The sequence below is a fragment of the Gossypium arboreum genome, chromosome 1, assembly GCF_025698485.1.
Source record: "Gossypium arboreum isolate Shixiya-1 chromosome 1, ASM2569848v2, whole genome shotgun sequence".
In the NCBI taxonomy this organism is placed as follows: Eukaryota; Viridiplantae; Streptophyta; class Magnoliopsida; order Malvales; family Malvaceae; genus Gossypium; species Gossypium arboreum.
This window is the reverse complement of record NC_069070.1, coordinates 35,518,764-35,535,362: the sequence shown is the minus strand read 5'-3', so window position 1 is coordinate 35,535,362 and position 16,599 is coordinate 35,518,764. Positions and strand designations below refer to the sequence as shown.

General features: G+C 34.5%; 2 protein-coding genes across 3 annotated transcripts; both read right to left on the bottom strand.

Moving 5' to 3' along the window:
* Window positions 1-696: 696 nt before the first annotated feature.
* Window positions 697-5,588, bottom strand: LOC108467306 (potassium transporter 3). 2 transcript variants are annotated; one of them, XM_017767930.2, is made up of 9 exons: window positions 5,200-5,588; window positions 4,604-4,850; window positions 4,267-4,515; window positions 4,121-4,171; window positions 3,765-4,025; window positions 3,624-3,676; window positions 3,105-3,219; window positions 2,500-2,754; window positions 697-2,096 (listed from the first exon to the last, which is right to left on the bottom strand). In XM_017767930.2, exons 1-9 carry the CDS (start codon window positions 5,200-5,202, stop codon window positions 997-999), a joined length of 2,334 nt encoding a protein of 777 aa, XP_017623419.1. In that variant the 5' UTR covers window positions 5,203-5,588; the 3' UTR covers window positions 697-996. The 2 variants fall into 2 exon arrangements, with proteins under 2 accessions (XP_017623419.1, XP_017623420.1); XM_017767931.2 differs by having other exon boundaries at window positions 4,604-4,847; window positions 5,200-5,584.
* A 790-nt stretch (window positions 5,589-6,378) lies between these two features.
* Window positions 6,379-10,538, bottom strand: LOC108460957 (calcium-dependent protein kinase 3-like). Its single transcript, XM_053028379.1, has 10 exons — window positions 9,978-10,538; window positions 9,601-9,887; window positions 9,162-9,305; window positions 8,807-8,959; window positions 8,482-8,597; window positions 8,001-8,168; window positions 7,482-7,609; window positions 7,269-7,368; window positions 7,106-7,185; window positions 6,379-6,710 (listed from the first exon to the last, which is right to left on the bottom strand). The coding sequence occupies exons 1-10, from the start codon at window positions 10,355-10,357 to the stop codon at window positions 6,671-6,673; spliced, it is 1,596 nt and encodes a 531-aa protein (XP_052884339.1). The 5' UTR covers window positions 10,358-10,538; the 3' UTR covers window positions 6,379-6,670.
* Window positions 10,539-16,599: the final 6,061 nt, after the last annotated feature.

The following is a 16,599-nucleotide window of genomic DNA, read 5'->3' as shown; positions in this document are numbered from 1 at the left end:
AAAACCAAAAAATAAAATCATTATGTTAAATAAAAATAAATTTAAGAAAATAAATTAAAAGTAATTAAACATTTAAAATACGAAAAAGAAATCTAATGTCATCTATCATATATCAATCATACATTGATTGTTTTTGTTTTATAAAAGTAAAATATATAACATTTGACAAGTTTAAGTATTAAATTGAACAAAAAAAAAAGAAAAATTATCAAGTTAAGATACCAATTTAGATCCAAAAGAATTAAAAAAAAGTCCTATATTAAACTTTTTATAAGAATAATCAAGTTGTTTAATAAATAATAAGTAATAAATAATAAATAATAAATAATAAATTTAAATAATTATATTTTAAAAATCTTGGTAGGCAATGGAGAACGTTTTTACATGTAATTTATTCTATAGTCTTTATGATGTAATGATAAAACAATACTTTATCTTTATTTTGAAAAAGGAAATTAATAATAGATATATTCAATAAGTCAGAGTGAAAGAAAATATACATTTTCAGTTTTATTATTATAAGTGATGCGGCAAATTTTATTAAACACGTGTTTCTTATTATTTTAATTAAAATATATTTAAATATAAAAATGAAATTTATAATGAAAGATAGGGCGAGGTGGGAAAATCTAACCTTTCGGGCCTTCCTAAGGCAGAAATAAAGATGAAAGAAATTGAGCATTTAAAAAGAAGATATAGATTCCAACTTCCAAGACTTCAAAGATTAAATATTTACATTAAATTCAAATTGTACACATTTAAACCCACCCATTATTTTTATAAAACAAATATGTTATTTTTATTTAATATTTAGTAATTATATATGTTTTTCTATAATTGAAGAAACAAAAATAATTCCCTATAATGTTATTTTAAGAAGATAATTGCAAAAAGAAATTGTAGACACAGCTAAAACTTCCTCAACATCTCTTATTGGAAACTTAAAAAAAAAAAAAAAAAAAAAAAAAACAATTATTTGAAAAGAAAGTTGTAGCTCTACAGATAATAGTTCATGCCAACCTCAATCAAACATGTCTGAGGAATGTTGAGTACCACGGCAGGTGCCCTGCAGTTTTTACGTAAGAATAAATAGGCCACATGGATCACAAATCTCTTCAAGCATGGTGCATTCATTTTTGCTTTTATATGAGAGTGTCCTAATACGTATGCCACCCCAGATTGCTTAGCTTCTACTAGCTCCAACAGCTCATCCTTCACGTTCGGGTCCCTGTAATTCATGTCTGGTTGCAGCTTGAATCGGACACGCCGCCTTAGGGTGGATCCAGGTGATTCCATCTCGTATGTGGATTGGAGGTACTGTAATATGTGTGACTTGCTACTATTCAAAATGGTAGGGGGCATTGAACTGCTAGCTTCTCCATTTCGTTCGAGTTCGGATATTTCTAACCTTTTGCCGAATTTTTCGGATGTCCTTACAACAGCCATTCGTCCGTCGACAGATCCTTCGAGTGTGCCAGAGCCTTCAGCTTCTAGTTGGATAAACTCTGCTATGCTCATGATAAGGTCGTTCTCAAAATCATCTTCGTTCTTTTGCACATCTTTGTAACCATTACGAACAATGCAGCGGTACATTCGGAAAGATTTGGGACCAATACGACCTATGAGGTACCGTTCTTTTTGAGGGACATATGGTACAAGAACAGTCTTCTCACAGACAAAGACAGCCACTTGATAAAATGTCGGTAGATTGGTTAAAAAACGGGTAAATGTGGCCGGAACTCCGCTAACCAACGCGGTGAAAATAAGGCCTATCCCTGGGACTCGGACAATTCCGAGACTAGGACCCAGTGTCAGGATTTGTTTCATGGGTACTTTGTTGTGCAAATCATATAAATACTTTTTCCTAGAACCATAATGCCAGACGAACATGATGAGCATGAAGATCACAGAGAGAACAAGAGGAACCCATCCGCCTTTAGAGATTCTTATAAAAGACGACGATAGGAAGATTATCTCGATTGACCCAAAGAAGAGGGCAAATAGTAGGGCAAGCACAAGACTCTGACCCCACACGAAATTAATTATCAATGCTGTCAACCACGTTGTCACAAACATTGCAGACATGTAGGTGAGTCCTGCAATTAAGATTGCAATCATACTCTCAGATAAGAACGATAAAGAGGAAAGACATTATCTATGAATTGAAAGCATTCAATCTCACCCCTTCAAAGCAAAATGATAAAACTTTACAACTTTCACTTTGTCTTCGTAAACTAATATTCAATAGATCTAACTAATACAAAAAGCATAGTAAATTGCTTACCAAAAGGCAAAAGACAAGAAGAAAAAACATTATAAACTATGGTTTCCCACCATTTCTACAACAAATACGAAGAACATACACCATGCATCGGTATGAATTTTTTGCCAGGATAAAGATTACTATTTTTAAGGCAAATATAATCAGTTGAAGCAAAACATATGCGTCGCATTTTAATCCAATATTTGAGAGTATACTTTAAAATGAAAACAACTTACCATAAGCGTTTCCGAAATGATTAATGTCTCTAAACCCAACTGTGACTGCCAGACAGAGAACCAGAAGGACCCAATTGATCTCTGGAATGTATATCTGACCACGGAACCATTTCGATTTATGTACAACTTTGACACGAGGGAAACATCCTATGGCATAGCATTGTTTGACGATAGAGAATGTGGCAGAGATTACAGACTGGCTAGCGACGATTGCAGCCAAAGTTGCCATCACAAGAACTGGCCAAAACAAAGAATCTACAAACATGGAAAGAATATTCTGTAAACAATAATAACGAAATAAATTTTTAAGTGACTCTAGGAGAAGGATATACATCTTTCTTGTTTAACAGTGATCAAATACAAGAATTGGATGGCTGACAGTCCATAAATTATAGTAGAATTGTACAGTTACGACTTACAAGTCCTATTGAAAGGATATTGATGACATGGTGTAAGCATAATATACTCACACATAAAAGAAATGTTTTGGTCTTTTGGACTGTGCTTAAAATTTCGTAAAGTATAAATGCTAGGGAAACCTTTATGCATGTTGTAAATAGAAACCTTATAGCCCCGATTTTGAAGAGTAGAATGTAGAAGCTTACCTGGAATAGAAGCATAGAAGCTTGTGGATACTGCAGAAAAATTCTTTGAAAGAAAAGCAGCCTGCCCCATGTATTGAAGCACTAGACAAGGGTAAATTATGCAGAAAAAAGATAACTGCATACAGAAATAAGCTTTCAGAGTTTTCTTGGACAACATATTGAATTATATGAAAAAGAAGCTGCAAGCCAACTAAGAGATGCTTATAGAAAACCGATCAGAACTCTTAACCTTGCATCAATAATAAAATGAACATTTCAACAAACTCAAAAAGCTTAGGTAGATTCAAGAACTGCAAGACTAAGGATGAATTACAACATAATGCCACCAATCTGCTCAGTTGGTTAAAAAATGAACAGATAAACAGTGTTCTAGTTATGCTTTTATGAAAAAAGACTTCCTTTCTTTCCATAATGGGCCAAAGCCTGAATAAAATTTTGCCTCAGGAGCCCTTATTTCTTAATTATGCCAGCAAGAAGCACTAAATGCATTAAGTTCTCTTTAATAGTTGGTCTACATACCCTTATTGATGCAGCTGTGTACTGGCCAAGGTCAGCAAACATAGCTTCAGCTCCTGCAGTTGACAAGAAAGGCAGGCATGAATCTAGAAAACAAAGATACTGTCAATTTAACTTCTATTGAATCCCAGATCTCGAGTTTACCAGTGACACACAAAAGAACTCCTCCAAGAGAAATCCAACCATCATATCTAGTGTCCCTAAAGAATGTGTAGATATAATAAGGAGAAAGGGCCTTGTAAACTCTCGGATTCCACTTAAGGATATTGTAAACACCAATAGCCGCAGTGGACAATGACCATAAAATCACAATGGGAGCAAACATGAAGGCCACTCTATAGGTGCCACGGTGTTGCAAAACAAAGAGGCCAACCAACAAAATACAGGCTATGATAAGCACCACACCTGTGTATAGACAAAATTGTTAGCAGCCTAAATGGAAAAATATGCATACAAACAGGTTAAAATATCAACATTATTTTCCAGAGAGCTGTATTTACCATAATGCAGTTCGCTTGATCGAACTTTGACCCCTTCAATGGCCGAACGAACTGAAAATTGCAAGTAATAACGATTAGCACTGAAATTAAGCAATGATGATGACTAGCACTAGGAAAAGTTATAACAGGAAAACAAAAGCACATACTGGAAATTGCCGGCGTGAGAAAGCCAACACAAATAAGCAGGCAAGTACCAAACAAAACTAGAAGCAGCAAAGCAGTTTTTGCCTTTTTATGCCTCTCGGCAAACCTTTTGACTGTCGGAGACTGCAGATTTCTGTATGAGTAACGGGGATTGTGATACGTAGAAAGCTCTTCATCTGCTGTTTGATGATTGGGAAGCAGAGAAAACTTGGCGTGCCTACAAAGGAGCGAATACAAAGCAAAAATTCCTCCTGAAAATGAGCCCGGAAGGTTTATCACTAATCAACTACAGAAAACTCATAACATTGTAAATATATGATCAAAAAAGTCAAGCCTTACCTTCACCATTATCATCTGCATTTAACAAAATAATGACATGTTTGAACAAGGAAAGAAGTGTCAAAGTCCAAAAAATCAAAGATAGGGCCCCAAAGATAACATCTTCAGATTGATAATTACTCAAATTCCCAGAGAATGTGCTTTTAAAGGCATAAAGTGGTGAAATACTTAGGTCACCAAAGAGTACACCAAAACTCTGATAAGCTAAGATTAGCACATCTTTGCATTGATAGCTTCTGTCAACCTGCTTTCAAGACAAAAAAAAAAAAAAAAACAGATTTGCATGAAATATTTTATGGGGTTGTTCATTAATTATCACAAGATCAACTTCCATTAGATAATCAATCAAAAACATTCATTAAAAATGAAAAAAATCCGACATCGACTTCATAACCTTTCATTTGCTACAGTAGATCACAGTTGATCGCTTAAATTGAAAGGCAACAACTTTCCACATTGTTCAAAACGAAATCAACATAGAAATCACAACAAACACTCAAATGGGTTCTTCATAATAAAGCCTAAATTGGATTTTTCTTTTTTCTAAAAATTTTTCTCGATAAACAAGCAAAAAAATTGTGACTTAATAAACTTACCATAATTTGCCGTGTGGATTCTCGTGTTCTTTGTTTAAAACCCCTAAAAGAAAGTCGAAAGGGAAGGGGAAGAAGATGTGTTTTCTAATTAATCAAAGTCCCTATTTTTCCTTTTTTCGTTTGAATTTTCATAATTAAACCGAGACTGCACTTAAAAGCTGGAAATCCCAGACAGAAAATGACCAAAAACATAAAAATAAGAACTTATTCAGATTGACCCAAAAAGAATTTTTTTTTTTCCTTATAGTCAGCTTTATATATATACCACTAGATTGCCATTGTATTTTTATATATAATACCTTAAAAAAATAATTATCCTTATTTACATATAAAAGAATTTCATGGCTGTGGGACTGTGCATCTCCAATAATTAATCAACGATCCGGACAAGAGTGATTAAATTTGAAAAATGAGAAATATTGATGCCTAGATTAAGACAGTTTATCTTAAAATATATATTTTTCATATCATAATTATGGACATGATAAGATTAAATTAAAACATATAACAGAAAACAGAAAATACGATATAATATATACAAATTAAGATATATAGGTGTTAAATTAATATAATATAAATTATTATGATAAAAATACTATATATATATATAGAACACTTTATAATATATAAAAGTGATACAAATTCTAATATTAACTATTTTAGACAACTTTGGTCCTAGTTAGTCACAATCTATTAACATTATTTTATATTTATATATTATATATAGCATATGTGGAATTATATTTAACTTTTAAGTAAAATATGCTATACATCAATAAATTATTTATAAATTTAAAATTTAATTTTATATTTTTATTTTAAGAATTTAATTCTTTTAATTTTTAAATATTAAAATTTAGATCAAATTATTAGTATTTTCATTTTTTATTAAATTAGTTAGTGTAACTAAACAAATGCAATATAAACAAAAGAATTTTAATTGTGTTAGCAATTGAATTTAAATTTTAAATCCGAAAAGTAGAAATAAAATTCTTTAAAACAAAAGTTATGAAAATTAATTCCAAAAATACAAAGAGTACATGTACTCAAAGCATTTTTTTAAGTATAAATTCCAAACTCTTATATTGAAAGATTATATTTACTTAAGCACATACATACTCACACCAATTGAATTAAAATTCAATTGACTTTTTAACTTTACTTTTTAAATACATACAATTGAATCAAAATAAATTTCTTTATAAAATTGAACCAAAATCAAAATTCCATACATATAATTTCACCAAACCAAAATTAATATATCACAAAGCAGGTTTGTGTTTGAAATTTATCCCTTCCAGAAATAAAGCCATGTTCTCTGCCGTCTTCTTTGGGTATGGGGGTGGATTTGTTTGAACAAAAGCAAGGTGAAACCGTTGTTCTGTATAAAACTAACATCTGAGAAACATATTAAATTAACTGGTTGAAACTGTAGCATCTGCAAGAGTTCATTCAGTTCCTAGTCACGAGCTTATTCGCCCGACACGGAAAGGATTTGCAGCAGCAGTTTTCTGGAAGTGTCGAGTCAAGTAGCCAAACTTCAGTGGTATAATCGTGGTCTAGCAATGGCTCAGTGCACAAGTAAGCACAAAACTCAACAACGTGTCCAAGGAAAGTTTGAAGCTCGTTTTTAGTTTCGGGAGTCCAGCATTCTACCAAAAAATCAGTTGAACCTCGATATAGAAAAGTTCTCTTGCAGTTTGAGGGCAATCTAGTCCATTTCGATAACAAAGGCAGGACTAGACAAACCATTAATGATTTTGAAACACGAGGACTACCTAATGATCCCAAGCATCGAAACCGAAAAGGGACGAGATTGTGGTCATAACAAAACCATACAAATTAACACACCAATTGAGACATGAATTAGAAGCCAGCAGACATGCAAGCTTTGCATTTAGCTTACTTGCAACGTCGACTAGCAACCAACTCTGGATTGCCTTTTCTCATCATGGCAACGAACTCATCGTAGTTAATTCTCCCATCCTGCGGGACAAACATGGCATCTTAAGAATAGCATGTTAAGATATAAGAACAGATATTTGTCTTCTAGAAATGAAGAAGTATACCCTGTCAGTGTCAACTTCTGCAATTATCTCTTTTATTGTTTTCTCGTCACCCATATTATACTTCCTAAGGGCCTGCTCTAGCTCTTCCATTGTAATAAACCTAAATTCGAGTAGCAAATAAACACCTTCAGTTATTACATGGGAAGATATGATTAAGGAATGGAAATTACACGAAAATGGTTATGTAATATAACAGATGGTAAGACAAATTACCCGCTATTGTCCTCGTCAAAGTATTGAAAGGCAGTATACAAGTGTTCTTCTCTTTCTGTTCTATTCATGTGCATTGTAGCTGTTATAAACTCGATGTAATCAATTGCTCCATTTCCATCAAAGTCGGCCTGGGAAATTAATAAAAGGTTATATACCACAGCAAAGTTCTGAAGAATGTTTTGCACAAGATAATCATCTATGCTTTTTCCGGTTATTTGTCAAATTCTTATTATTCAAGTAATAGCACATTTAATGAACAATACCATGCTTGGATGCTGAAATGGAGTGTTGCAATGCATAAAATGACATGTTGAGCATACTTTTTAATCACATATTAGCTTACTGTCAGATATCTAAGCCAGCCCCTAGAGTGTAGTGACCAGCTCTACAAGGAAAGCAATGTTGTCCCGTCGAGATAATAATTGTGCATAGTTAGATTGGAGTTTCAAGTAAATTGTTTAAAAGCACAGTGATTAACTGATTATCAGGCCGGATATTTATAAAAGAACCAAGACATACCGCTTCCATTAGCTGCCTCACTTCAGACTCGGAAAGCTTAGTACCAAGTTTAGGAAGGCCCGTTTTTAACTCCTCGAAGCTAATTGTTCCACTGTTGTCGGTGTCCATGGATTTGAACATCTCCTTCAAACCAATAATTTCTTCTTCAGACAGATTCTCAGCAATTACCTGAAAGGAGAGAAAGAAAAAGAAAATAACTAATAATGATAGATAATGATGATGCCAAGGCCACCTAGATCTTACATATACTTGAATAGAAGACCGATCTTTCAAATTTAGCACAAACAAAATGCACTTGGGCAACAAGGTCAACCAAAGAACAGTGTTTCAGAAAAGAGGCATATCACATTAACACGGCCATCTTTAGCTTTGTTCTATTGAAGATGGATCTTTTAAACCAATTTCCCTCTTTTTCACATTTATGAAGTTTTGGAGCTCGAAAGACTAATATTTCAAAATGGTGACGAAAAGAGCACTTTACCTTTAGAGCAACCTTTTTGAGTTTGTTCATTGCGCTGAATTGCTTCATTCTAGTTAAAACAGCAATATCAAGAGGCTTATCAGATGCATCACCGTCTTCACGCATCCATTGATGATCTGTGGTGCAATTTGTAAATGAAGCTTCATTCTCTTTTAAAGGACTACCAAGAAACTTGAAGGAAAACTAAGATTCAAAATATGAATTTGGCAGGCAACTTGATAGTATTCAACTTTCAAGTCCAAGGCTTTTAACTTGCAAGAAACCATAATGAGTTCATAGGGCCTTGAAATTCAATTAAAAAAATGACAGAAAAGGAAAAACTAACTTAAGACTTCAGATGCTGAAAGTCGTTCTTTAGGATCATCCCGTAGCATCTTCCTCACGAGATCTTTGGCACTGCTGGAAATGGAAGGCCATGGATCAGACGAGAAATCAATATTTCCCCTAAGAATAGAATCAAAGATACTCTGCTCAGTTTCTGCATACAAGATCAAAAGCGGCATTGTCAGATGTCTCACTCATCCACCACTGAGCAGAGCTCATTAACAATCAGCTCTTAATTAATATATTATATATACACTCAACTGCATATCATCGAAATTTAAAACTACAAAGTTCCCAACACCTATAAAAGGAATGTAGCTGTAGTACATTAAAATGAAGATTTTATAATTAAGTACCTCCATAGAATGGTGGTACCCCACTAAGAAGAACGTAAAGAATCACCCCAGCACTCCAAATATCAGCTTCAGGTCCATAGCGCCGGCGCAATACTTCTGGAGCAACATAATAAGCACTTCCAACAAGGTCCTTAAAAACATCTCCTGCATCAGTAGAGAAGCTTTCTAGTTGATACCCATCATTCGATAATAAGGTGAGGAACTACCTTACTCCTGTTAGATGAACTGTGGCTAAAACATGAGAATTCAACATATACTTTAAGTAGTAGCATTTTGTGCCTAGAAACATCGATCAATAAAGATCTTCGATATGAAGTTTCCATCATTTCAGTATTCCACAATACATAATGACTGACTATAGCTATAATTACTGTCCAGCACAATAAGTCTCTAGTCCTTATGCACCCATACTCAATCGAGAGACCACAAAATAGCTCACCTGGCTTAAAAAACACAGAGAGCCCGAAATCAGTAGCTTTCAACGGAGAATCCTCATCCTTATTCAAGAATAAGAAATTCTCAGGCTTCAAATCCCTATGCATTACCCCCATGGAATGACAATAATGCAGCATCATCACTATCTGCCTACACAAATTAGCTGCTTTCCTCTCTGAAAAATGACCTTTAGCTATAATCCGATTAAATAACTCCCCTCCAGCACACAGTTCCATAATCAAATTCACTGATTGGTGATCCTCATAGGCCCCTTTCAGCTCCACAATATTCCTTTCAAAACCCATTTACTAAGACCTTTTTTTTTTTAAGTTACAAAATAAAAAATGAAAAGCTATAAAGTTTTTTATTAGGGGAAGAAACCTGTGGCCGGTGAGGTGGTACATAATTTGTACTTCACGGCGGACATCTTCGATATCTTCACGGTTGATAAGCTTACGCTTGGGGATAGATTTACAAGCGAACTGCTGCTTGGTTTTTTTGTGAGTTACCAAGTAGGTAATACCAAACTGCCCACGGCCGAGCTCTCCGCTGAAGACGTAAGTTGAACGGACGTCTTCCATGGGACGGCCGAGGACACGACCGACGGCAGGTGAAGGATGGTGGTGGGTTGAAGATTGTTGAGGTCTTGGCGGTGGTGGGGCAGGTTGGACGTTGATGCCACCATCGAGGAGACTAACGCCGGAGTCGGATAGTGGTTGGAACTGGTTACCGGTGGACGGAAGACCATTGCAGTTACCCATAGTTTAAAAGAATAAAAAACGGGAAACTCCGTTCCGTTTTCTAGGTCGAATGGGAGTCAAGGGAGCTGTTAAACGGAAGACAGAAGGGACGGGACGTGTTTCATTTGTTTATCCGAAACTGAAACTGTGCAATCTTTTTAGGAGAAATTGCAAAAATAATCACTTATGAATAACTTAAATTACATTTTGATGATCGATTTAGGATTTTATTATGGTTTACAGTTTCTCCCACATTTATTACATGACGTTCATTTAGGGTTTTATTATTTATTTATTTTTATATAGTTTGATGATATAGATTTAATGTAATAATTCAAGGCAATCCTATATAGTTTCTTAGCTTATAATCTTTTATTCTATCAATAAAGGAGCTTAATTTGTATCTTCAATTTTAAAATTATTTTGGGTAAATTACACCAACAGTCACTTAACTTTGGGTAGCTAACAAAATAGTCACATAGGTTTCATTTCAATCATTCAACTTTAAAAAAATAACAAAATAGTCCTTTTAATCATTTTCCGTTATAGAGGTAACAAAAAAGTAACATTGCATTTCATTTAAATAGTCCTTTTTAACCCTAAACCCATTTAAGAGCCCTGGATAGTAGAAGAAGAAGAGAAAAAAAGAAGAATAAGAGAAGAAATGGAGAAAAAGAAGAAGAGGAGAAGAAAATGAAAAAATGGAAGGAGCTTTTGTACCAACGATTCCTAAGGGTCAAAATCTGAGAACTCAAAGACGACTACGCCTCCACGGCATCTATGCCTTCATAGCCAACGCTCTCTGTCGCACAAGTTGAGTGCATATGCTAATGCACATACATAGTTTATGTATTGATTCTTAAGTTCTTATCTTCCAATGATAGAATGGACTTGATACCAAGGTTGAAAAGTCTAGAAAGCAGATGAAGGAAAGGAAAAACAGGGCTAGGAAAGTCAGAGGTGTAAAGAAGGTAATTAGGGTGTTTATTTTTTCAACTATTTTTTCTTGACTTTATTTTTTATATTATTTGTGACTTTGCCCACATTGCAGAAGAAGGATGAAGAGGCTGCCAAGAAGAGGTGAGATCCTCATTGATATGAACTAAGTTTCATGCAGCAATACAATCAAGCCCTTACTTATTTACCTTCATTTATATTATTTGCCATTGAACTTCAAATGTGTAATGCCGAGTTCATTTTTCTTTTGAATATCTATTTGGATTTTTGTATTATGGACCTATTTTATTTGTTATTATCGAAATTTTAACTTGGAATGAATTTTTGGGGCTGGAAATTGAAATCTGAATCAGTACCATGTTATGTCACCTAATGCTTTGAAATTTGCATTTACCAATTATTGGTCATTTCTTTTTCTTTGAATCCAATAGTCTATTCATGTTTGATTGGAACCACTGGCTTCCATGGTGCTTGAGTGCTTGGTTTTTCAGGGATGCGGGTGGCTTGGGGTTGTTCAATAGTTGTTGTTGTTGTGGCTCCTGATTTGTAGCCATTGTTCTGTTATGAGTTTGACCCTTTGGCTTTTGTCAAGCAACAAACCATTTGGATTGAAAGAAAAAGACCCGAATTTAGGAGATGATAAAAGACAATGTTGAGGGAGAAAGAATATGAAGAGAAAGGAGAGCAGAACAAAGAAAAAGAAAAGAAGCATAAAGAGAAATAGGTTGAGGGAGAAGAAGATGAAGAGAAAGATGAGAAGAAAAAGAAGAAAGACATAGAGAGGGATGAATAATCTTTTCTTTTCTTTTTGACCCTTTGACTACTCATCCAATGTGGCAAGTTAACTAGCCACATTAGCTAGTTAACTGGCCACGCCAGCTATCCCGTTAAGCCTGTGATGGAAAATGTTAATGGGTGACTGATTTGTCACTTTTTAATAATGTGACTGTTTTGTTATTTTTTCAAAGTTGAGTGACTGAAATGAAACCCAATGACTGTTTTATAAGCTACCTCAAAGTTGAGTGGCTATTGGTTTTATTTACCCATTTATTTTTTATATTCGAGGTCTAATTATTTTTTAAATATAAATTTAAAAAAAACTCCATTAAACACACAAACTACTTAAGTTAAACAGTAGTTTACAAAAATTCTATTCACTTATATATCTTAAATTCAAGTTTTTTTAAGTCGAGCCCTAATATGTAACACCCCATACCCGTAACCTACGCTGGAACGGAATACGGGGCATTACCACATTTAAATACATGTATACGATCATTTCTGAGTTATAAGAACTAGGTCCAACTTAAAACTTTTCCTTTTCAATCTATAAGCTATTAATATTGGCTTATGAAGCCCAAATCACGCTTTGGAAATATCACGGGAATGATCCCAACATCTTTGAAAACTATTGAAAAATTTTCACTTGAAGCAGGGCACACGCCCGTGTGGCCCTTGTGACATGGCCATGCTGATGGCCTATGTAACACACACGGCCTAAGCACCTAGGGACACGCTCGTGCATGCGTGTCCCATGCCCATGCGAAATAAATTCCAAATTTTGAACCTACAGGGATTTTCACACGGCTTGGCACACGCCTATGTCTATGGCCCTGTCCCTTACATAGCCATAACATTCTGTTTCTGACGTCAGCATCTAATAAGGGGAACATGGCCAAGACACACGTCTGTGGCCAGAAGCCATGTCCTCCACACAGCTGAGACACATGGCCGTGTCTCTGCCCGTGTTTTTACTCCCCCATGCATTCTGACTTGCAAATTTTACGTGCAGGGGACACATGGCTAAACCACACGCCCATAGGGCTGACCGTATGTCACACACGGCCTAGAAACACGCCCGTGAGTCTACTCGTGTGGACAATACAGGGCTATCTACCAAGCCCGTTGCTACCCTGAAACACAACATAATACCAACCAACATATCAAAGTTTAACTTAATATGATTTTTCACAACCAAACAACCATCGTCCAGACCTATACACATTACATATATTCAACCATGCCAACAATTTCACATTCATAAAAGACTAGTTTGCATTCACATAATAACTTTTAATGTTGGCCATTTTTCCATGGCCTTATACAAAATGAATCAAATGCTAAAGTGAGCCAACACATTTAGCCAATTAACAATGACACAAAACTTGAAAGTCAGGGTCCTATACATGTCATAATCAAAATAAAAGATCTAACTATACAGAGTGCTTCAGGTGATAGTGTGACTGGCTTCTCCGACGTAAGTAATGATCCTCGAGCTACTTTGGCGGCACTATAAGAAAATGGAAAGGAAATGAGAGTAAACATAAAGCTTAGTAAGTTGCATGCAATAAATATAACAATAACTTTACCATCCATTATCAAACTCATAATGCAAAAGTAGGCATAAGCACAACTTACTTGTCACTACCCAGTACAATTCACATAGCATATTTTAAGCTCTCATCTCATACTTTTCAAATAGATACCTGTACCACTCACAACATGGTTATAATTTTCTCGTTAAACTTAAATTGAAACTCTCACCATTGAACCATTTGGAATGCTATCAGATATTCATTAAGCCTCAAACATAGCGTATGATGCCAATGCCATGTCCCAGACATGGTTTTACACTGGCTCGTTCATCAAGTTGATGCCACGTCCAGATATGGTCTTACACTGACTATCAAAATTGAGGCCGACGCCATGTCCCAGACATGGTCTTACACTATCTCTCACATATCCGTGCCGATGCTATGTCCCAGACATGGTCTTACACTGACACATCTTGTAGCCGATGCATGTCCCAGACATGTCTTACACTGGCTCTCGTCTCAATACCGATGCCATGTCCCAGACATGATTTTACACTGGCTCTCATAATGTGGCCGATGTATGTCCCAGACATGTCTTACACTAGCACACAAATAACCCGAATGTCAGGACACAAATATCTGATTTAGTTCCTAAGATTCAAACGGGAGTTTTACTATCTTAATATTCATCATATATAATCATTTCCACAACCAAGAAATTTATACCATATCAATTGAAACACATTTAATAACAATGTAGTTGTATTATTTGCATACAACTTACCTCGGATTACAAAATGTAGACGACTTGCTCGGCTTAGTTCACTCGTTTAACTTTCCCTTGGTCTAGGCCCGAATTCTGCACTTCTTGATCTATAATGATAAAATTTTACAAATTTAATCATTTTATTTATCTAGGTACTCAACAATTTGTAATTGGGTAAAATGATCATTTTGCCCCTATACTTTTGTAAAATGACTATTTTACCCCTAGGTCCGAAAATCAATTTTTATCGAATTTCTTCAAATCCTAAGCCTAGCCGAACCCTTTTTACTCTTATAGAAACCCACAAATTCAAACATTTCATACATTTATCCTCTATTTTTTTACTTTACAAAATAATCCATTTTAGGTGTTTTTCATGAACACCATTTCATAGAAGTTGTTTATCAAACAACTAGGATTCATTTTCTTTCATAAAAACTCAACAAATATTAAAATCCTTTCATGGTAAATCCCTAGAATATCAACCATTTTGCAAAATAGTCCCCTCAATAGCTAGATTAAGCTTTAGGAGTTCCAAAAACACAAAAAAGTTATCAAGTAAGGCTGTCTAAATCACTTACTTTCAAAGATGGAGAGTGGCTGCAAATTTTAAGCTTCCAAAACCCTCAATTTGTTGGTATTTTCAGTGGAAAAGGAAGTGAGAAGAAGATGATATCTTTTTCTCTTTCTTTTATTTTTAGTTTATTCATTTAAGTTACCAAACACACCTAATATTTGACATTTGACCTTTCTTGTCCCCCTATGGCCGGCCACTCTCCTAAAAAGGGTCTATTTGCCCTTTAAATACTCCCAATTAAGGTTCCTTGGCAATTTAACACATTTAGTTATCAAAATAGGACTTTTTCACTTTATGCGATTTAGTCCTTTTTCACAATTAAGCATGAAATCGATAAAATTAATTCACCAAAATTTTCATACTCTCATATAATTATGCCATAACACATAAAATAATATCAAAAATAATTTCTCCAACCTCAGGTTAGTGGTCCCGAAACCACTATTCTGACAAAGCCCAAAATCGGGTTGTTACATAATAGCTTTTGAGTATTTTGTTTTTGTTTAATTACAAATTCAAAAAATTTCAAATATCTGTTTTTCCCTATAGTAATAAAATAATAGATAAGCTACATTTAAAATCACTCAATTATTAGTAACCTTACATTTTGGTCACTCAATTTTAAAAAGTTACAAGTTGGTCACTAAACTATTTGAAAGTTACAAGTTGTTCATCAACTGTAATGGAAATCAAATATGGTCGTTAACTTACTTTTCATTATAGGGAAACTACACCCTAAGAGCACTCAACTATTAGTAAGTTTACACTTTGGTCATTCAATTCAAAGATGTTACAAGTTGGTTATTGAACCATTCAAAAGTTTTAAGGTTTTAGGGACCTTATTTGTAGTTGTATTATAGTAATCTTGTCACTATCCAACCTCTTCGTCCTCCAATAAAGAACACCAAATCAAAGTTTTTTCCTCCTATTTCAACTTTAAGGTTTAATTTTCCTTGAAATGGCCTGAAACTCTACTGATTTGAACCCCAAGTTCTAACAGAAAAGCTCTTCATCTCTATCCATCATCGTTTGATATCCACTTGACTTCGATGTGTTCCTCTTCTGGAGACTTTCTCCTTGATCTTTTGGATTGAGCCTTTGTCACTTTGAACTTTTCGCCCAACTCTTGACTGAATCTGGTACATTTGACTTCTGTTATATATATTTTAATTCTCTTCTTTGATTTCATTTTGTCCCTTTGCTTCTACAAGTTCCTTTTACGGCTTGCTAAAACATAAGCATTCTTCCTTTTTTATTTAATTTTTGATAAGTCTAAAGGTAACATGTTTTAACCTTATTCTTAACGCATTTTTGGGTGATTATTCGATGTTAATTGTAAATTTTATACACCTAATCTTTTAAATTTATGTTTTAATATTTAAAAGAGCACTTGGGAAAACAAGAAGCGAAAAACGAGTGAAAACTAGAGTGTCGGAGCAAGCTGAAGGAGCCACACGGGTTGAACTATAACATCCTATACCCAGTCCGGTCGCCTAGTTCAAGCTATGAGATATTACAACCATAAAACTTTTAACATTGTTCACAATTTAATTAAAAAATAACCAAATAATTCATTTGCAATCATTTTCATGCTATTCAATCAAAACGAGACCTAACTTAAACTTACGAAACATTTAAAACAAACCGT